The following is a 22,563-nucleotide window of genomic DNA, read 5'->3' as shown; positions in this document are numbered from 1 at the left end:
CTATACCTCAATAACACTCCTGGTGTGTCTGCGCTCTCTATATCACTCTATAACACTCCCTGGTGTGTCTGCGCTCTCTATACCTCAATAACACTCCCTGGTGTGTCTGCACTCTCTATACCTCAATAACACTCCTGGTGTATCTGCGCTCTCTATACCTCAATAACACTCCCTGGTGTGCCTGCGCTCTCTATACCTCAATAACACTCCCTGGTGTATCTGCACTCTCTATACCTCAATAACACTCCCTGGTGTATCTGCACTCTCTATACCTCAATAGCACTCCTGGTGTATCTGCGCTCTCTATACCTCAATAACACTCCCTGGTGTGCCTGCGCTCTCTATACCTCAATAACACTCCCTGGTGTATCTGCACTCTCTATACCTCAATAACACTCCCTGGTGTATCTGCACTCTCTATACCTCAATAACACTCCCTGGTGTGTCTGTGCTCTCTATACCTCAATAACACTCCTGGTGTATCTGCGCTCTCTATACCTCAATAACACTCCCTGGTGTATCTGCGCTCTCTATACCTCAATAACACTCCCTGGTGTGCCTGCGCTCTCTATACCTCAATAACAATCTATACTCTATCTGCGATGTCAGTCCCACTATAGTACTCCCTACTCTGCCTACACATGAATTACGTCTTCTATGATACTTGTCCCTTCTCTGTGTTCAGTATGAGGAGAATCTCAAAACCATGAAAATGATACATTTGTTTTACGTAGTGGATGACTCATAGTAATTATAGGGTTTGAGTGACATTTTTTAGAACCTTTAGCATTTTAAGTGAACACCACGGAATTGGGCAGCGCTCCAATCCCACACTGTAGACAAAATACCCCTAAATGCATTTTTATGTAATACTGTACAGGGATTATTTTCTTCAACTGAACCATTTCCCACTAAATGTTTTAAGTAAAAAATATCGCATTTCAGAAATGGAAATTAATAAAGGGATTATTTAGCTTTTCTATAAATCTATTAAATAATATGTAAAATATATAAGTAAGTAGTGACATGAGAATACTCTAATATAATATACTTCTTTTATTACAAATTGGCTTTGGTGTAACTTTCCCAATACTGTTCCTCAAACCACCAGCATTTTGTTCCAGAGTAAATCTGATGTGTATGAGAAGAGGAGGGGATAGAGAACAGATTTTTAAAATTAATCAAAACCATATCCAACTTACAGGGTATATAGAAAAAGGTTCTCATAATCCTGGAGGATCTCCAAGGTCCGGAATTGCAGTGCAGTAATTGTCACTACGGTCCTCCACGCATTTCGCCAAACTCTCCAGTAATGTAATTGCAAAAAGAACTGGGGGTCTCATTCAGACCCAGTTGCAAGCCAAGTTGATGTTAAGGCCCTGCGCACACGCGCGTGCGCAACCCCGGAGCGAGAGAGAATTTCTCTCGCTCCGGAGCTCGCTACAAGACGGGGCGGCTGTTGATGTTGATCGACAGCTCACCACGTTTTGTAGGTGGGGCGGGGGGGTGGCTACACAAATGGAGGCATTCCCAAGTGAGTGCCTGCCGTTTTGTGGGCGGCCGCACTGACATCAGCAGTGATGTCAATGGGGAGCTTCCTGCTCGATCAGAGCAGGAAGCTCCCTGGGGCTTGCGGTTGCCGAGACCCAACCTTAGGGTCTTGTCGCAAGCCCCGATTGTCACGATGGTCTTGACCATCGCGACCATCACTCTGGTCAGTCGCTAATCTGTGGGCACAGCTTAGCTAGCGACCAGGAGGCCGCACTAAAAAAAAGAAGCGGCCGCCCTCATTCAGAGAGAGCGATTGCTTCTTGCGACCGCCTCTGAATGAGGGCCTAGGTCCTTTGTCAGGGGATCACTAAGCGATTAATCTATAGGGGTTTGGAGCTACTGCCTATTTATGAAAGGCCCACTCCTGGTGTTGGCTGTTGCCACCTATTGCAAATGGTATAGTCTACATTGGGGGGACTTCTACAATGCTTCCGTCTACTTATCATGGGCATACTAATACTGCTGCTGTCCTCCAGTGGGTAATGCCATCTTAGAATGGTAAGTTGCCCTGGTGACCCTAGAATATTTTCTATCTCCGTGTTGAGTAGTGATAGAAATTCTTATTTTATGAGGGGGTCTTAAGAAATAGACTAATTTCATTAGATCATCACGTTGAGTAAATATATTTTTTAAATAATGTCATTTATTTAAAAGGTTTTTAATATATTTAATATTTTTAATTCAGGCTTGTCAACCAACGAGATTGTTGTGCGATATTATTCAAAGCTCAGTAGATTCCTTTGCATAGTGAGCCATTAAAAACGTCCGTAGGATCGAAACGCGTTTCACCTTTTCTACCATATCACTGGACCTTATGGTGGAGTGTATGGTGACAATTACTGTATTTTTTTTACAGACTATGGTAAGTTTGATTATCACAACTATTTCCATGATTATGGTAAACTTACTTTCTATCTGTGCTGTAAGTCTGATATTGTTTTGGATATGAAATGAAGTGCAGTTATTTTATTATTCCTCTCTCCCCTTTTCTTCGTATGAAAATAACTAATGTTTCAGTTTACATGAAAATGGTGAAATGATATCAATGAGTCACAATAGTTATTATAATCATTAACAGTTCAATTAAGTTGATTTCCTCTGGGAAATGTAGTTGCCGATAGTTCGTACCTGGAGAATAGAGGCTGATGGCTTTTCCGGTGATTGCATCATGACATTTCTGTCTTAGGTCAGTGATTTTCCATAAAAATATCCCATCGAGGGAAGTTTGCTCTAGGGTGGCGAAACGCGCATATAAATCATTCAGTGCCATGTCCTTCCTAGCCAATGTGCGATGCAAATTAGCAATCTGGGAAATAAAATGAATAAAGTTTTTGTTAGTTTGCAAGTCAAGTATCATTTGTTTCCTGACGTTTATATGGTGATCTGTACGACAATGCCCAACAAGGCGGCTAGGGCCCGTATTCAATTAGTTTCGCATACGCAATAAAGTTTCACCTGTTGGAGTTTTTCTCTACATCGCGTATTTCGTGCGCGTACCTGCGATTCGCCCTATTCAATTCCAAAAGACATGAAAACAGGCGAAAAGTGATGTCTGAATCGGGGAAATCAGCCTGAACCCCCCCAAAAATGTGGAAACATTGGGGATCAATGTAGTAGTGCCCGATTAGCCATAATGAAACAGTTTGGGGTACTTAAGTTCACACAACTGCCTCTAATTAGCGTCTTTGCACAAGTGGTGAAGAATGGCATAAAGCAGTCTTTTTAGGAGAAAATAAGTAGTCCTGTCAAATTTGGGGTACTTGAAAATGGGTGCTAGCATATTTAAAAGTCGCTAAAGTGAAGTTATAAGAAACGTAAAAAACGCACCTTCGGCAAACACGAAAAAACACCCCGCCCATACTTGCAGACCCCCAAAAGTATATTTTGCTACTTTTTATGTTTGTACCCCCACTATTTCGCCCCCATTTTCAAAGTGCTTTTTTGGGGTGTTCCTCACTTTTTTTTTTTTTTTACGCAGTTATCCTTTGTGGACCTATCTCAAGGGTGCTGAGTGGTTTCCCCACCTTTGCACCCCAAAATAGCGATTTTACACTTTTTTTTCCTCCACCTATTCAGAGGCAAATCTTTTTCGCCTATTATATTGCATCGCGTTTTCGCGTATGCGAAAAAGTGATTGCAATTGAATACGGAGATAAGTTTCCGCCTGGCAAAAAGTCGCAATCGGCGATACTTTTTAGTGGATCTCGGCTTTTCGCTACCAGTTGAATACGGCCCTAGAAGTCATTGATATTACGGTAATTACTTTCACAGAAATGTATCAACTTGACTGTCATGGTGCAATGCGATTCCTAGTGATGTGCACAAAGTATATATAGAATGGATGGGCGTAGGCACTCCGTGACCAATGACTCTGCTAGTTTTTCCTGGCAGCCCGTAGAGGTTATGCACTAATACATATACAGAAACACAGAACCTTGGCTGGCAGCGGCTGCAGTGAACGCGTTTTACCTTCTGCTCACAGGCCTTTACTTTCATCTCTTCCTCGTTCCTCTGCTCCAGGGCAGCAGTTATTTTGCCGCTGGAGCTGTCAATCTCCCTGTTCAGCACAGCGATGATATTTTCAAAGACTTGTGTCCGGGCCTCCACAACAGATAACCTGCTGATCAGATCTTGCATTGTGATCATTCCATTATGGTGGCCACCACAGTCCACATCGATATCCCCATTCACATGACTTGCATCCCCATTGTGCATTTTTGAAAATACTTTCTGGGCCCCTCTGGCTGTTGATCCTGATAGGCTGGATTTTATTTGCATTAGAACAGGAATAACCAGTGCTAAGTGAGCAGTTGCAGATGACTTCTCATGTTCCTTCACCTTTTCTCTGCTTCCCTAAAAAGTGAAAGTTGACAACTGATGTAGCTTTTATATATGTCCTTTTCCGGCTACAAGATAGGGACAGTGACATGATGTGTGGAGAGGAATGAAGGCAGCAGAAAGCCACAGACTGAGAGGTATATAGTGGGAGGAGCAGGGTCCCCAGCAGCACAGAGTATATCAGAAGATGAGTGATGCGTTAGTGAGGACAGGGGTAGTGACATGATCTGAGGAGGGGAATGGGGGCAGCAGGAAGCCACAGACTGAGAGTTATATAGTGGGAGGAGCAGGGTCCCCAGCAGCACAGAGTATATCAGGAGATAAGTGATGTGTTAGTGAGGACAGTGCTGCATGTGACAGGGGCAGTGACATGATGTGAGGAGGGGAATGGAGGCAGCAGGAAGCCACAGACTGAGAGTTATATAGTGGGAGGAGCAGGGTCCCCAGCAGCACAGAGTATATCAGGAGATGAGTGATGTGTCAGTGAGGACAGGGCTGCATGTGACAGGGGCAGTGACATGATGTGAGGAGGGGAATGGAGGCAGCAGGAAGCCACAGACTGAGAGTTATATAGTGGGAGGAGCAGGGTCCCCAGCAGCACAGAGTATATCAGGAGATGAGTGATGTGTTGGTGAGGACAGGGCTGCATGTGACAGGGGCAGTGACATGATGTGAGGAGAGGAATGGAGGCAGCAGGAAGCCACAGACTGAGAGTTATATAGTGGGAGGAGCAGGGTCCCCAGCAGCACAGAGTATATCAGGAGATGAGTGATGTGTCAGTGAGGACAGGGCTGCATGTGACAGGGGCAGTGACATGATGTGAGGAGAGGAATGGAGGCAGCAGGAAGCCACAGACTGAGAGTTATATAGTGGGAGGAGCAGGGTCCCCAGCAGCACAGAGTATATCAGGAGATGAGTGATGTGTTGGTGAGGACAGGGCTGCATGTGACAGGGGCAGTGACATGATGTGAGGAGAGGAATGGAGGCAGCAGGAAGCCACAGACTGAGAGTTATATAGTGGGAGGAGCAGAGTCCCCAGCAGCACAGAGTATATCAGGAGATGAGTGATGTATTAGTGAGGACAGGGCTGCATGTGACAGGGGCAGTGACATGATGTGAGGAGGGGAATGGAGGCAGCAGGAAGCCACAGACTGAGAGTTATATAGTGGGAGGAGCAGAGTCCCCAGCAGCACAGAGTATATCAGGAGATGAGTGATGTGTTGGTGAGGACAGGGCTGCATGTGACAGGGGCAGTGACATCATGTGAGGAGGGGAATGGAGGCAGCAGGAAGCCACAGACTGAGAGTTATATAGTGGGAGGAGCAGGGTCCCCAGCAGCACAGAGTATATCAGGAGATGAGTGATGTGTTAGTGAGGACAGGGCTGTATGTGACAGGGGCAGTGGCATGATGTGAGGAGAGGAATGAAGGCAGCAGGAAGCCACAGACTGAGAGGTATATAGTGGAAAGAGCTGGGTTTCCCAGCAGCACAGAGTATAACAGGAGATGAGAGATGTGTGAGTGAGGACAGGGCTGCATGTGACAGGAGCAGTGGCATGATGTGAGGAGGGGAATGGAGGCAGCAGGAAGCCACAGACTGAGAGTTATATAGTGGGAGGAGCAGGGTCCCCAGCAGCACAGAGTATATCAGGAGATGAGTGATGTGTTGGTGAGGACAGTGCTGCATGTGACAGGGGCAGTGACATGATGTGAGGAGGGGAATGGAGGCAGCAGGAAGCCACAGACTGAGAGTTATATAGTGGGAGGAGCAGGGTCCCCAGCAGCACAGAGTATATCAGGAGATGAGTGATGTGTTGGTGAGGACAGGGCTGCATGTGACAGGGGCAGTGACATGATGTGAGGAGAGGAATGGAGGCAGCAGGAAGCCACAGACTGAGAGTTATATAGTGGGAGGAGCAGGGTCCCCAGCAGCACAGAGTATATCAGGAGATGAGTGATGTGTCAGTGAGGACAGGGCTGCATGTGACAGGGGCAGTGACATGATGTGAGGAGAGGAATGGAGGCAGCAGGAAGCCACAGACTGAGAGTTATATAGTGGGAGGAGCAGGGTCCCCAGCAGCACAGAGTATATCAGGAGATGAGTGATGTGTTGGTGAGGACAGGGCTGCATGTGACAGGGGCAGTGACATGATGTGAGGAGAGGAATGGAGGCAGCAGGAAGCCACAGACTGAGAGTTATATAGTGGGAGGAGCAGAGTCCCCAGCAGCACAGAGTATATCAGGAGATGAGTGATGTATTAGTGAGGACAGGGCTGCATGTGACAGGGGCAGTGACATGATGTGAGGAGGGGAATGGAGGCAGCAGGAAGCCACAGACTGAGAGTTATATAGTGGGAGGAGCAGAGTCCCCAGCAGCACAGAGTATATCAGGAGATGAGTGATGTGTTGGTGAGGACAGGGCTGCATGTGACAGGGGCAGTGACATCATGTGAGGAGGGGAATGGAGGCAGCAGGAAGCCACAGACTGAGAGTTATATAGTGGGAGGAGCAGGGTCCCCAGCAGCACAGAGTATATCAGGAGATGAGTGATGTGTTAGTGAGGACAGGGCTGTATGTGACAGGGGCAGTGGCATGATGTGAGGAGAGGAATGAAGGCAGCAGGAAGCCACAGACTGAGAGGTATATAGTGGAAAGAGCTGGGTTTCCCAGCAGCACAGAGTATAACAGGAGATGAGAGATGTGTGAGTGAGGACAGGGCTGCATGTGACAGGGGCAGTGGCATGATGTGAGGAGGGGAATGGAGGCAGCAGGAAGCCACAGACTGAGAGTTATATAGTGGGAGGAGCAGGGTCCCCAGCAGCACAGAGTATATCAGGAGATGAGTGATGTGTTGGTGAGGACAGTGCTGCATGTGACAGGGGCAGTGACATGATGTGAGGAGGGGAATGGAGCCAGCAGGAAGTCACAGACTGAGAGTTATATAGTGGGAGGAGCAGAGTCCCCAGCAGCACAGAGTATATCAGAAGATGAGTGATGCATTAGTGAGGACAGAGCTGTATATGACAGGGGCAGTGACATGATGTGAGGAGAGGAATGGAGGCAGCAGGAAGCCACAGACTGAGAGTTATATAGTGGGAGGAGCAGGGTCCCCAGCAGCACAGAGTATATCAGAAGATGAGTGATGCATTAGTGAGGACAGAGCTGTATATGACAGGGGCAGTGACATGATGTGAGGAGAGGAATGGAGGCAGCAGGAAGCCACAGACTGAGAGTTATATAGTGGGAGGAGCAGGGTCCCCAGCAGAACCGAGTATATCAGGAGATGAGTGATGTGTCAGTGAGGACAGGGCTGCATGTGACAGGGGCAGTGACATGATGTGAGGAGGGGAATGGAGGCAGCTGGAAGCCACAGACTGAGAGTTATATAGTGGGAGGAGCAGAGTCCCCAGCAGCACAGAGTATATCAGAAGATGAGTGATGCGTTAGTGAGGACAGGGGCAGTGGCATGATGTGAGGAGAGGAATGAAGGCAGCAGGAAGTCACAGACTGAGAGTTATATAGTGGAAAGAGCTGGGTTTCCCAGCAGCACAGAGTATAAAAGGAGATGAGAGATGTGTTAGTGAGGACAGGGCTGCATGTGACAGGGGCAGTGACATGAAGTGAGGAGGGGAATGGAGGCAGCTGGAAGCCACAGACTGAGAGTTATATAGTGGGAGGATCAGGGTCCCCAGCAGCACAGAGTATATCAGGAGATGAGTGATGTGTTAGTGAGGACAGTGCTGCCTGTGACAGGGGCAGTGACATGATGTGAGGAGGGGAATGGGGGCAGCAGGAAGCCACAGACTGAGAGTTATATAGTGGGAGGAGCAGAGTCCCCAGCAGCACAGAGTATATCAGGAGGTCAGTGATGTGTTAGTGAGGACAGGGCTGCATGTGACAGGGACAGTGGCATGATGTGAGGAGAGGAATGAAGGCAGCAGGAAGCCACAGACTGAGAGTTATATAGTGGAAAGAGCTGGGTTTCCCAGCAGCACAGAGTATAAAAGGAGATGAGAGATGTGTTAGTGAGGACAGGGCTGCATGTGACAGGGGCAGTGACATGATGTGAGGAGGGGAATGGAGGCAGCTGGAAGCCACAGACTGAGAGTTATATAGTGGGAGGATCAGGGTCCCCAGCAGCACAGAGTATATCAGGAGATGAGTGATGTGTTAGTGAGGACAGCGCTGCCTGTGACAGGGGCAGTGACATGATGTGAGGAGGGGAATGGGGGCAGCAGGAAGCCACAGACTGAGAGTTATATAGTGGGAGGAGCAAGGTCCCCCAGCAGCACAGAGTATATCAGGAGATGAGTGATGTGTTAGTGAGGACAGTGCTGCCTGTGACAGGGGCAGTGACATGATGTGAGGAGGGGAATGGGGGCAGCAGGAAGCCACAGACTGAGAGTTATATAGTGGGAGGAGCAAGGTCCCCCAGCAGCACAGAGTATATCAGGAGATGAATGGCGTGTTAGTGAGGACAGGGCTGAATGTGACAGGGGCAGTGACATGATGTGAGGAGGGGAATGGAGGCAGCAGGAAGCCACAGACTGAGAGTTATATAGTGGAAAAACTAACAGCAGCACATAGCAGTGATGTGAGGATCTAATTGTACTATGGGAGATTTTGATGTTAATGCACCTTCTATTAGAAACATCCATCTTCTTTGTTGGGGTATCCATTGATAAAGCATATAGTGTGCTCAGTTTCCATAATTCATATATTATCCTACATTTCATTAAATGTCACACTTACATTAAAGGTGCATCCAACCAGGGAAAAACTACACCTGTCCTTCCAGGAAGCAGCGCCTGTGTTGTGATTCTGTAATGAGTCCAACATTTTAATTAATATAATTTGGTAATGAAAACACATTTCTCTCCATTTAAGAAGCACCTGCTAGTGATGTGTGGGACAGATATTTACCCATATATGGCAGGTAACAATGAACAACCTTTGAGTTATATCATGAAAGAATGGAATTGTGAAGGAATGGTGAAAGACTGTCAGGATTCTTGCTGTCCCTAAGTCCCCCATCAGACCTCTGGTGCCTGTATTTTTCAGGTGTAATAGTCTGCAGATATCTGCATGTGGGTGGCTCACCCATATGATTGTGGGATGTCTGCTGCAAAGCGACTTGTCAGCTGCCTTGTGAAGAATTTGTATATCTCTGATATTCATGTGTCTGAGGCTGCAGCAGCGGGTAGTCTGTGTCATAGCACTTCCTTGTTCTCATTAAACCCACAGAAAGCCACAGGTTTGTTTGTTTGTTTAACCACAGCTATCCCGTCACATTACAGGTAGTATCCAAGGGGTAGATGTGTAAAACTTTGTCAGGAGACCATATCAGCTGCTACTTATCATTTTATAGAATCCCTTGGATGAAACGGGCGACTCTGCCGCAGTGTTACTGGCTGCAGGAAGCCATTCCAGGGACCCTGCAAGCCACATTAAGGCGGCGTCGGGCAGCGACAGTGCTGCCCCCAGGGCCCTGCGCCCTGATCGACAGCACCGCTCGCACACCTAGTTATGGCCCAGGTTCAGCCCTTGGACTTCACACATACTTATCATAACATTCCTACTAACATTAAAAATTGTCAAATTGTGACAAAAGGGCCATGCCCCTTTAACTGGATGCAAACTGGGATTGTTCGATAAAATCAGGACTGCCTGAAGGTACGCTGCAATCTGTCACTGAGTCTCACAAATTCCTAAAATAATCTTTTTTAGGCATTTATTACCTTCCCCTTGGCCGGGAGAGCTGGTTTTCTGTGATTCTGAATCTCAGAAGAACTTTTCTCACAATTGTGGCTCTGAAACGATATAAAATGTTCACGATTAATAATGTTTATGTCCCCAACACTTTTCTGTGTTCTAGCTGCAATGTGGCGTTGGACCGGATCCAAAGATGGACGTGATGGAGGTGTTTACGCAGTTTGAGAGATTATTGGCAATCTGCCCACGCATCTGAGCCACCCAAATTGTGATACCATTAGATTATATACACAACTTATCACACAATAGATTCCATGAGGCAAGAGGGTGTCTGGTGGCGTGAGATGCTGGGCACCAAAAACCCCCTTCCCTCACACACCATCATACAAAACAAAAACACAATCCCTACACACACATGACACATCCATCATACCCCCTTTATCTCCCCACGCAAACACACATGTAAATACTTGCACATGTATAAAACAGAAAAAGGACATATTGTTTTATATTTGATCATGTATTATATCATGCTTAATATACGATTTTATGTAAATATTATTATTGTTAATAAACAACATCTTAAATTAAGCTAGATTTTGCATGCAATCTGTGTTTATATAAATATAATTACCTTTGCGGAATTCTAAAAAGTTTGGCCAACTTAAAACCACCTTGTGAGTTATTAATGTAATTCGATATTAGTTTTTAAATGATCATTAGTGTATTTACTTCACTACTATACACTATTATGGGTATATCTGTGATACTAGTGTATGGGGACAGCGGGCCATTCCGGGAGAGGAAGGTAAGCAGGAGATATCTGTGATACTAGTGTATGGGGACAGCGGGCCATTCCGGGAGAGGAAGGTAAGCAGGAGATATCTGTGATACTAGTGTATGGGGACAGCGGGCCATTCCGGGAGAGGAAGGTAAGTAGGGGATATCTGTGATACTAGTGTATGAGGACAGCGGGCCATTCCGGGAGAGGAAGGTAAGCAGGAGATATCTGTGATAGTAGTGTATGAGGACAGCGGGCCAATCTGGGAGTGGAAGGTAAGCAGGAGATATCTGTGATACTAGTGTATGGGGACAGTGGGCCATTCCGGGAGAGGAAGGTAAGCAGGAGATATCTGTGATACTAGTGTATGGGGACAGCGGGCCATTCCGGGAGAGGAAGGTAAGTAGGAGATATCTGTGATACTAGTGTATGGGGACAGTGGGCCATTCCGGGAGAGGAAGGTAAGCAGGAGATATCTGTGATACTAGTGTATGAGGACAGCGGGCCATTCCGGGAGAGAAAGGTAAGCAGGAGATATCGGTGATACTAGTGTATGGAAACAGCGGGCCATTCCGGGAGAGGAAGGTAAGCAGGAGATATCTGTGATACTAGTGTATGAGGACAGCGGGCCATTCTGGGAGAGAAAGGTAAGCAGGAGATATCTGTGATACTAGTGTATGAGGACAGTGGGCCATTCCGGGAGAGAAAGGTAAGTAGGAGATATCTGTGATACTAGTGTATGGGGACAGCGGGCCATTCCGGGAGAGGAAGGTAAGCAGGAGATATCTGTGATACTAGTGTATGGGAACAGCGGGCCATTCCGGGAGAGGAAGGTAAATAGGCCATTCCGCAATAAGAAGGTAAGTAGGAGATATGTGTGATATCTTCTGCTTTACCTTTGTGATGAATGGCCCAAATACTTAATTTTTACAATTGCAGGTGAAAATGTTCAAGTGATGATGAATAGGCCCCACAATATGAGTAAGAATGAAAAATAATCTAAGTGGTTGTGTTTTGCCTTCAGACAGCTTTATCTCCTGCAGCTATTACTACATATATGGTACATTCCTTTTATCATTTTGGATTCTGTCTATATTTTCCACTAACAACGTCTTATAGGCAGAGAGCGTTTGTTCTCACCACCATGTCGTATCACTCAAACCTGCCAGATGTATCTTATGCAGGGAGGAGAGGGCACATTCCTCTGACAGTACAAGGAAATCAACCGACAACACAATAAAGTTACTGCAGAGGGAAAACCCCTATATATTGTGTACTGCACAGACTCACTTCTAGCAGGAAGTTCTGCACCAGCATATACTGTTCTGTCTGTGGGTATGTGTTAGAGTAGCGGTGGGGTATTCACATTCTACTGTCCCCTGGAAACTTTTAAACTTATACAAAGTTCTCAACATTTACTCAGTGTTATCCCCCCTAGAAATAAAACAGGAACACACACACACACACGTATGTTGCATGTATGTATGTATGTATGTGTAACAACAGGCATGGCTTTTTTGTTCAGATTGGGTACAATAGTGTTATTAGTGTCTGTGTTGACAATAATTCCAATATAAAAAATGATTATTAAATATATGTCGAGTGATAATAATAAAATCCCGGAGTTAATGGATTGTTAATTAATCTCAAAATAACTCAAACTCATGGGCCCCATCCATCCGCGACGGATTGCCGCGATCCCGCGATGCTGCAACCCGGCATCACAGAAATCCAACATGTTGAATTTTCCCGTTTTGACAATCGCGATCAAAAAATGATCGTGATTGTCTAATCGGGGACATTTAACATTGAAAATTTAGCGATCCTGCGATGGATAGCTGACCATCGTTGGTGGCCGGCCACCGTTTCCAACCGGCAGATCGGCGTTTCCGATCGCGTCGCAGGATCTTGCGGAAACCCCACTCTGATATATGGGTACCTTCAGTTCAACTTTAGTCAAAATAAGTACACATCCAGCTGACAGTTACTTCCCCACATTAACTCCTCAATTGCTGCTGGTGGTTGGGGGCGAGAACAGGAAGCGTTACAGAAAACGGGGGTGTGGGTGTAGCTGGACTGTTTTTCAGGGTGATTCAGCCAATCTGTAACCTCTGTGAAAGGTGAGGACAAGATTGAGTGCTGAATTCTGTGTAATACCTTCTAGTAGACATCCGTGTCACTGGCATGGTGAGAGCGTCCTTTTGTGACAACTGAGGTGGAAAATTGGTAAAAAGTGGAGATTTTTTTTTTACATTTATGCAAAATCACATGACAGTGACGATCCCCCAACTTCCTGTTACTGTGTCTGTATTACATCATAGAACTGATGCAGCATGTGTGATGTCATGTCATGTGATGTGCTGTGATGTCATTTCCCTTACTGGTTGCTAAAGACTGTTGTTTCTGGTTACTTATGAAGCCCTGACACGTCGTTATTCTCCGTGTGCTGAGACCATTTACGAGAATCCGTTTTCCGTTGATATAAAAGAGCTAATTAGAGTCTTACTGGATATTCATTACCGGGGACCCTCTGAGAGCATCTTCGACACATTGTTGTAGAATTAGTACATTCCCTTTCCAAATGGTCGGCCAGATGTCTCCGCTGAACCGTTTGCCCACAGCCGGTGTGGCACGGTATCGGGGCGTAGTCACAGAGGCTTTGGTGACCCTGGAAAATCAGAGGATGGGGGTTATTAGTTTGTTCTTCTATGCGATGTTAGGATTCTCTTATCTTTCACATTTGTTTTTCAACCTAATCCTATTTAATTTTGTCTGACTTTATTTGTTATAATACTATGATAACAGTTCATCATGATTTGTGCCATCTGAATTGCCAGGTGCGGTATCACTAGAAAGGCCCGAGGAGTTGGGAAACCTTTGTCGATAGGAATTTGGTGTAGCGATCGGGAGGTTTAGTGGGGGGCAATTGCCATATAGATCAGACTTGTCGGTCACACAGACCCCCATAGGACAGCAGAGCAGGATTTGCATTACCTCCCGACCTCCCTCCTGCATGTCTGTGTATCTAATACCGACAATCAGGACAGGCGTGTGTGGGCACCGTGATGTGCTTGTGATATCATGCTATGACATGTGAGTACAGACTCCTGTTAAATCTTGTCCCGGCCGCTGTGTAACCTTGCTACTCCCCTGCAGTCATTTGCTTCTTTCGGTTACCGAGTCTGTTCCTCCTTTTGAGGACAAAGGGTCTTATTGGTGTAGCCAAAATCCCCCCGCGGCTGCGATCCCACCTGTATGAATATGCAAATGCTGCAGCCGCTGGGATTTGTGTTGAGACGCCCACTAGCGGCATCTCAAGTCCAACGCTTGCGTACACAGACGCACTATCGGTTGCACATCAGTCACAGCAGCAATGTTCTCAGCAACCGTTTGGCCACTCAGAATGTCCATGAGAAGTGAGCTACCGGACACATAACTGCTGTGTATCAATTCGCCGTTGCAGGCACCCCCCCCCCAAAACATGTCACACCTGCGTTTGAGTCACAACCCTCCATTACCTCTCACAAACGCTCCCTCACTGTCAGTCACTCTGGTTCCAAGTCACTCAGTGCAGCCACCGATGGAAATTAAACTCGGTGCATGCACAGTACAAAAATAATCGCTCAAACATCGGAATTGCGTCCACCTCAGGCCCAAACTGTGGTCCGATATGAGCGGCAATGCGTGTAGCTTGATGTTATGTTTTCCACACAGGAAAATCCTTTGGACAACCTAAGTGACTGTGACCAGACCAGACTACGGCCTCCCTTCATTTACCGATGGTGTAAAGTTTATGGGAAGAATCACTACACGATTAATGTACTGAACCTACACTCAGCTGATCCCCATTTTAGAAAAATTACTTAATTACTTTGAGTTACACTTCAGAACATGATACAATAAAGATTATGCCTGTAACATGGGATAATGCATTTTAAAATTATTAGCTATTAGGATGTACATGAGGCCGCAGTGTAATGAGCATATTTATGAGAATGTGACCTCACCGAGGCACGAGGCACTTCGTTTGAGTAATTCCTCTGTGATGTTGCAGCTTTGCAATGAATTGAAGGACTGCATGGACTTAAATATCACTTCCGCTCAGGAGGATTCGGCCTTCGCCGCGGGTCAGCGATAGATACACTAATTATTCCCTACAGCTGCCATAGAGAAGACGAGTTAAACTTACATCAAAGTCTTTGAGGACGCCGCCCCAGCCGCACCCCGCTGTCATACAGTGGACTTTTAATTCTGAGATTTCTTTATTAATAGCAGCATCACTGAAGGCCTAGAATAGAAACATCACATTACAGCAATGACGAGAGGGACTTTCTGTGACAGAAGACTGAGATACTGCAATTAACGGTCAGTTTCAGGATACAGTCAAAAGGAAAGTCTGACAGCATCAGCAAAGCTCATAGAAATAGATGAGGAAAAGAGGAAGGTGAGGACAAATATAGTCATTATATAACACAACAGGCTCAATTTACTAAACGGCAGGTGTTTTGACGCATTTCGCCAGTGGATTTGACCTCCAGAATGCTGGAAAACCAGCCACAAATCCGCCACAAACCTGCCACTATCTATCTGGCTAATCAGAAGATGAGTTATAACAATACGCTCATAATAAGGGCAGGCATCATGTACTAAGCAGGTAACTAACATTAACTATTCTATTATGGTGGCATTATTATTTTATTAATATACAGTATGTTATTGAGAGAGCACTATTATTTATTAATCATATTAAAGGATTAAAGCAATATAAGTTGCTAGTGTAGAAAAATGTTTTATAACAGTTACAACATTGATTCTATACAGCGTTAATAAGGTCCGGTTCTTATCCATGGGGCTGTACGGCCTGCGCCATCCACAGTATGACTGTAGCGCTGTTGCGTTTTGCCGCAGAACAGAATAAAGTGATACTACTACACCATTCATTCATTTATCATTCATTAAATCCTGTTTCTCAGGGAAGCCTCCCAGCAGTCATTATGACACGTGCGCACAGCACCATATGTGGGCGCATCTAGCGAATGTTAGACAACTGTACATAAGCAGTAGCAAACATTCGAATCTTTGTAGATCTTCGGTTGACTTGGAGTTGGGGGGATCTCGCCCATTTCCCTCCGTAAGTGTTAACTAGGCGGCGACAATGAGTACGCACGTCTCAAGGGCCTATCGTGGGAGTGTCATGGGCGAGTCAGGTGTTTGCCGAGAGGACCCCTGTGTCAGACAGATCTCTTGCAGCCAAGGGGTAGATATATGCGCCAATTATTATAGAAACGGCTTCTACTGACAATGGAAAGAGGTAAAATATCAGTGTTCCGAGAGCAGCCACCTACGGCGCTGAAATGTGACTCCGAATATTTTATAGTACTAGTGAAGAAGCAGATAGAAAACATATACTCATGTCTGGCAAAACCTACCCGGTCTTCGGCTAAATAGCTGTCTTCCGTCAGAGAATTGGGGTCTTCTTGTCTACACCTGGGACAGACGGGTCTTTTGTGATTCCTGGTACAGGACAGAGATTTACCTTTATTATGAGATATTTATTACTCTGTAGCACATTTTATGGTAGATAATTGAAATTAAGAGTTATGAGCAATGGAACTCTCTGAACTTGGAGTAACATTAATGAATACACATTACTACTACAGTAAAATAATAACAGCTATTACTATTTACTAGGTAAATGCCAGTCGTCGCTTAAAGCACAAAACCAACATATTTTAAAAGGTATTTTTTTCTTCTTTAAATAGTAAGTCAACTACCATATAAGCATAGCCTCTCAGAAAATCATGTGATGGTAGAGGGGGGAGAAAGAGGGGGAGGATGGCACAGTGCAGAGAGAGCAGATAGGGGAATTCCAAAGCCTCTCTGTACACTACGTTAGATGCCAATTAACTGTGGTTGCCATGGCAGTCACATGACACTGTGCAGAATTATAAATCATTAGAAGCAGCCTGAAGATTTAGACCAATAGAGAATGATAACTATCAACATTCTTCTTATAACCTGTTACATTGATAATAACAATTGTTGTTTATATAGAACTGCCACAATGTAGGGAGCACAGAGTTATCGAGAACATCTCTATACTTCTCAGAGTTAATGTGACCATACGTTACAGCTAGTGGACCTATGACAAACCAGCTGAAACGCGGGGTGTCCAATCACTTTTGTTGATTTAGTGTACTATGAGGGGGACTGTAACATGAAAACTGTAATTATGCCTATCAGAGGGAAATCCAAAAAAAACAAATAAATGATTGTCCAAGAGCTTCGAAACTATTCAGTAAATAGCAGCTTCCAATATAATCTAATAACACATTATCAAGAATAAAACTGAAATGTGGAAGAGCTGAGAATACAATATACAGTGTGTTGTCACGAGTAAGCCATAATGTACACATACTGTGCAGTCACTGAGAAATGCACAAAGACAAACAGTATCCCAAATATGTTTATAGTCCCTTTTGTGAATAATACCCCTTTTACACCGGAGCTAAAACCCGGGTTATTGCAGGGGTAACCCGGGCAGCTCCCTGGTGTAAAAGGAGAGAGAGTGGGATCGCCGGGTCGAGTGACCCGGCAATCCAACCCAGGTAACTAGCAGGGTTTAACACGGGGGCGTAGCCCGTGAAACCCTGCTGTGAGAACAGCGCACTCCGGGTCACGATGACTTGGAGTGCGCTGCTAGCTGGCCGATTGGTCCGGCTTCAGTGGTGCTTGGACATGATGTCATCTCCAAGCGTCCACTTTCACGCCGGGAAAGCCAGGTCTATGCAGACCCGACTCTGGTGCGAGCGGCGCCAACTCGGGAATATCCCGAGTCGGCGCTGGATAAATTCCGGGTCTGACCCGGATAGGAACTCAGGGCCTGATTCAGACCCGGTCACAAGCCGCTCGCAACCGGGTCGATGGAGGCCCAGAGCGCATGTGCGAGACCCGGATAGCGACGGGCAAACCGTCGCTCCAGGTCTCGCACCAAAGGGGGCGTGCTGTCGATGTTGAGTGACAGCACGCCCCCTTTGGTGGGCGGGCCGGGGGGTGGCTGCCCAGACGGAGGCGTTCCCATGAGTACGCCTACCATCTGGTGGCGGCCCCACAATGTGATGTCAGTGGGAGAGCTTTTGGCTCTGCTTGAGCCGAAAGCTCTCTGGGGCTTGCGGCAACGAGACCCTACCACAAGGGTCTCATCGCAAGCCCGATGGTAGCGATGGTCTTGACCATCGCGACCATCTTCCTGGCCACTTGCTGTAGCTGTGGGTGGTCACCCACAGCTATGCGAGCGGCCAGGAGGCCGTTGTAAAAAAAAAAAAGAACGGCCCTGATTCAGAGCGAGCGCTCTGTGAGAGCGTCCGGCTCTGAATCAGGGCCTCTGGGCCTAATTCAGACCCGCTCGCGAGCGCTGAGCGCTCGCAAGCGGGTCGATGGTGCCCTAATGTGCATGCGCACGATGGAGGGAGCTCCGTCGTGCGCATGCGCGAGACCCGCATAGCGACAGCCAAGCCGTCCCGCATAGCAGCAGCCATAGCTGTCGCTATGGGTCTCGCACCAAAGGGGGCGTGCTGTCGATGGTGAGTGACAGCACGCACCCTTTGGTGGGCGTGCCGGGGGCATTGCTGCCCAGACGGAGGCGTTCCCATGGGAACGCCTACCGTCTGGGTCCGGCCCCACTGACATCTGATAGAGCCAAAAACACTCCTGGGCTTGCGGCAGCGAGACCCTACCGCAGGGTCTCGTCGCAAGCCCGATGGTCGCGATGGTCTTGACCATCGCGACCATCATTTTGGCCGCTCGCATAAGCTGTGGGTGCTCACCCACAGCTATGCGAGCGGCCAGGAGGCCGCTCCGTTTTTAGGTAGGAGGGCCCTGATTCAGAGCGAGCGCTCTGGTCAGAGTGTCCGGCTCTGAATCAGGCCCTCTGTTCCAACTCCGGGTGAGACCCGGAATTTTGGTGGAAAAGTGTATGGACCTCACAACAGCTGAGATGGGAATGGGGGGTGATGCTGCAGCTCTCCCTACCTTTCCTTACTAATCGCTGATACCGCCGGGACCTCAGCAGGTAACATCATTAGACTCCCCTCTAAGGGGTAAATTTACTAAAGTGAGAGTTTTTAGAAGTGAGTTTTAGAAGAGATGTTGCCCATAGCAACCAGTCAGATTCTAGCTATTATCTTCTAGAAAGGTGCTAGTTAAATGTTAAGTAGAATCTGATTGGTTGCTATGGGCAACATCTCTTCTAAAACTCACTTCTAAAAACTCTCACTTTAGTAAATGTACCCCTAAGTCTCAGTGATGTCAGTGTTGTGGGAGTGTCACTCTGTTTACAGATATCCCCGATTTTCTAAGAAGTCGCTTCCTCTCTCCAGTCACGTTCTACGGGCCTGCTTCAGAGATGTACATTCATCCGAGGATGAACACACATCGCCGATGTTTTGGGGTCTGAACAGAACAGGTCATGCGATCTCGCTTGCAGAAATTGATTGACAAGCTGCGTATCGCCTCCATTTTCCCGGGAAGGACGAGGCCAGGGTCTACGTCAGCGGACGCAGATTCCTGTCCTATTGCGTGACTAGGCAGCGACCAGCCTGACCAAAGGAGCAACCATGGCGACCATCAGTCATGATGGTTGCCATGGTGATCCCAGTCTGTGATGTTGGTCGCAGTGCTTGGATCGCTAATGCTACAAGGAGGTATTCGACACCCTCCTTCTGAATTTGCATCGGAGACGGACAGAATTGCGCAGGCGCTCGTGTGCGGCTCTACAAAGTCTCCATCTGTCAATCAGGCTCAATGTTTTTTTGTATTGCAAGAAACTTCAATAACTTCGTATTTTTACGATGGCGTAATAGAAAGGAATTGGAAACACTCTGAGTTTTCAAACCTTTTTGATATTATTCACCGGTTCACCAATCCTGATCCTAAATGTACTTATTGTAGTTGTGCGGCCCATATACTGAAGACCACAAGGGCACTCTAGGCGCAGGGCCGATGCAAGATTTTTCCGCAACCTAGGCAAAACTGCAGCGTACTGAACCCCACCACTGCCACAAATACCCACTTTCCAGCCCGTCAGGTGAAAGTGAGCAGACGTCACCTTAGTTCCACAGCCACCACCTACATTTAGTACAACAAGAATGTCTCTCTCAGAGATATCCTTAATATTGTGATGGGCAGACTCTGTGGCGCCCCCAAGATCCTGGCGCCCCTAGGCAGCTACCTAAAGCTGCCTAATGGTAGAGCCGGGCCTGTCTAGGCGGTATAGCACTCCTTCTGTATGCAGCCAAGATGTTGATTGATTTTAAATTTTGTTCCTGTTGTGTTTTGTTGAATTATTCTCTGTATTTAATTTTTTACGCCCTATACAGTTATTGCAGAAATAAGGGCCTCATTCAGAGGCGGTCGGAGGATGCAAGCGGTCGCTCAGAAACTGGGCGGCCGCTTGCATCCTGACCGCCCGCCTCTGTTGTGGTCGTTAGGCTGTGGGTTAAAATTTCCAGATCTATAAAATTGACTGTCTCTCTACTGCATGCAAATGTGAATTCCACTGGTTCCAGTCCATGTGGGTTATAAATTGGTGAAGGGTTTTTCCATCACCATTCCAGTTAATGAATTTCATTCTGATACCAAAAATAATTGTGATCCAGAATATACTCAATACTTCTCTTTATAACATTGATTTGGTTGTTTGGAAGGTTAGACAAGATACAAAAGGTAGTGATAAGTACGATCATAGCCATGTGCCTGCTGTACGTAGGTATAAAGCGGCTTCACATCACAAGTTCAGTTGTTGTAGAACTGCTATAGTGACTATTTAAGACTGTGCGCAATTGTGATTATTCAGGACTAAGCCCACTAGTGACTATTCAGGACTGTGCCCAGTTGTGACTATATAGGACTGAGCCCACTAGTGACTATTCAGGACTGCGTCCACTAGTGACTATTCAGGACTGTGCCCACTAGTGACTATTCAGGACTGTGCCCACTAGTGACTATATAGGACTGAGCCCACTAGTGACTATTCAGTACTGTGACCTCTAGTGACTATTCAGGACTGTGCCCACTAGTGACAATTCAGGACTGCGTCCACTAGTGACTATTCAGGACTGTGCCCTTTTGTGACTATTCAGGACTAAATATCCAGTATATTAATAACCTGACTACTGTATTATATAATAATCTGCTATAGGAAAAATACCAGATGGACTACAATTAGCTGTATAAGTCGCTGACCTGTCTATGTGGAATGGACCAGATGGACCGTAACACTGACCTCACTATCCAGGACAGGCATGGCGAGCAATATCTGTGACCACACAGCGTCTGTTGCGCCTCCTTCAGGACATTGTTACAGTTGCAGCAAAGATACTTTTTCCCGGGAACGTCGTTGCAGATGCTGGTGGGATACCCAGACACAAACTCGTTCTCATCAGGCGTAGAACAGGGGCCAGTCTTCAGCCTGGCCATGACGCAGGTCCCCGGTGACTGGTGCACTGTCCTCCTCAGGTGCTGCTGGCGCAGTCTCTCAGTAACTGAGTGATACCAAATATATGAGTAAAAATATACAGTCTGCTCGGTAGAGTGCCTGAAAGTCCTGTTTTGTCTTGAGTGGGAAATAGTTGTGAAATTCCCCTGATTACTCCACGCGTTGACAAATGGTGATTCCCCAGCATGTGTGACAGTAATAATATATCATTGTAGAGAACAGGTCACAGCAGAAGCAGCATCATTCTAGCAGGAAACACGTTCAGCTATTCCACTTCCTGGCTCATAGCAATGACAAAGTTATTTGCAAAGTTTTTTTTGTAATATGCTAAGATTGCTAAACCTTCTATCGGATGAGGCGTTGTCATGTGTGCAAACCATTTACCCTGAAGCTAAAAGTAAATAAAGACACTGAAACATAGATTTGGCAGAGAAACTGATGGCTGTTTATTGGAGCAATATTATTTATTTATTATTTATTTAATTTAAGGATGTATGGTGGCAAAGAAAATTATGTCCCTATTTATCCCCAGCATCTCCTGGCCTCCCCTATCTCTTCCCTGGCCCTTCCCCATGGAGCCATGGTCCTCTCTCAGGTGCACTATATTATGTCCCTATTTATCCCCAGCATCTCCTGGCCTCCCCTATCTCTTCCCTGGCCCTTCCCCATGAGGCTATGGCCCTCTCTCAGGTGCACTATATATTATGTCCCTATTTATCCCCAGCATCTCCTGGCCTCCCCTATCTCTTCCCTGGCCCTTCCCCATGAGGCCATGGCCCTCTCTCAGGTGCACTATATTATGTCCCTATTTATCCCCAGCATCTCCTGGCCTCTCCTATCTCTTCCCTGGCCCTTCCCCATGAGGCCATGGTCCTCTCTCAGGTGCACTATATTATGTCCCTATTTATCCCCAGCATCTCCTGGCCTCCCCTATCTCTTCCCTGGCCCTTCCCCATGAGGCCATGGTCCTCTCTCAGGTGCACTATATTATGTCCCTATTTATCCCCAGCATCTCCTGGCCTCCCCTATCTCTTCCCTGGCCCTTCCCCATGAGGCCATGGCCCTCTCTCAGGTGCACTATATTATGTCCCTATTTATCCCCAGCATCTCCTGGCCTCCCCTATCTCTTCCCTGGCCCTTCCCCATGAGGCCATGGCCCTCTCTCAGGTGCACTATATTATGTCCCT

The 22,563-nt window shown here is 46.6% G+C and overlaps 1 protein-coding gene across 1 annotated transcript in view; it reads right to left on the bottom strand.

Moving 5' to 3' along the window:
* The window catches only part of TRAF1 (TNF receptor associated factor 1), a 35,231-nt gene extending 13,611 nt beyond the window's left edge, over positions 1 to 21,620 (bottom strand). Inside the window, exons 1-8 of the mRNA XM_088460911.1 lie at positions 21,164 to 21,620; positions 16,311 to 16,395; positions 15,071 to 15,169; positions 13,388 to 13,549; positions 10,127 to 10,198; positions 9,141 to 9,209; positions 4,021 to 4,404; positions 2,680 to 2,857 (exon numbers count right to left, since the gene is read on the bottom strand). Coding sequence (XP_088317037.1) covers positions 2,680 to 2,857; positions 4,021 to 4,404; positions 9,141 to 9,209; positions 10,127 to 10,198; positions 13,388 to 13,549; positions 15,071 to 15,169; positions 16,311 to 16,395; positions 21,164 to 21,357 — 1,243 coding nt within the window. The 5' untranslated portion in view covers positions 21,358 to 21,620. The remainder of the gene's footprint in view (positions 1 to 2,679; positions 2,858 to 4,020; positions 4,405 to 9,140; positions 9,210 to 10,126; positions 10,199 to 13,387; positions 13,550 to 15,070; positions 15,170 to 16,310; positions 16,396 to 21,163) is intronic.
* Positions 21,621 to 22,563: the final 943 nt, after the last annotated feature.

The sequence above is a fragment of the Taudactylus pleione genome, unplaced genomic scaffold (genome assembly GCF_031769625.1).
Source record: "Taudactylus pleione unplaced genomic scaffold, aTauple2 ptg000988l, whole genome shotgun sequence".
Classification (NCBI taxonomy): domain Eukaryota; kingdom Metazoa; phylum Chordata; class Amphibia; order Anura; family Myobatrachidae; genus Taudactylus; species Taudactylus pleione.
Note: the sequence above shows the minus strand (reverse complement) of the source record. Positions and strands in the feature narration are given on the sequence as shown.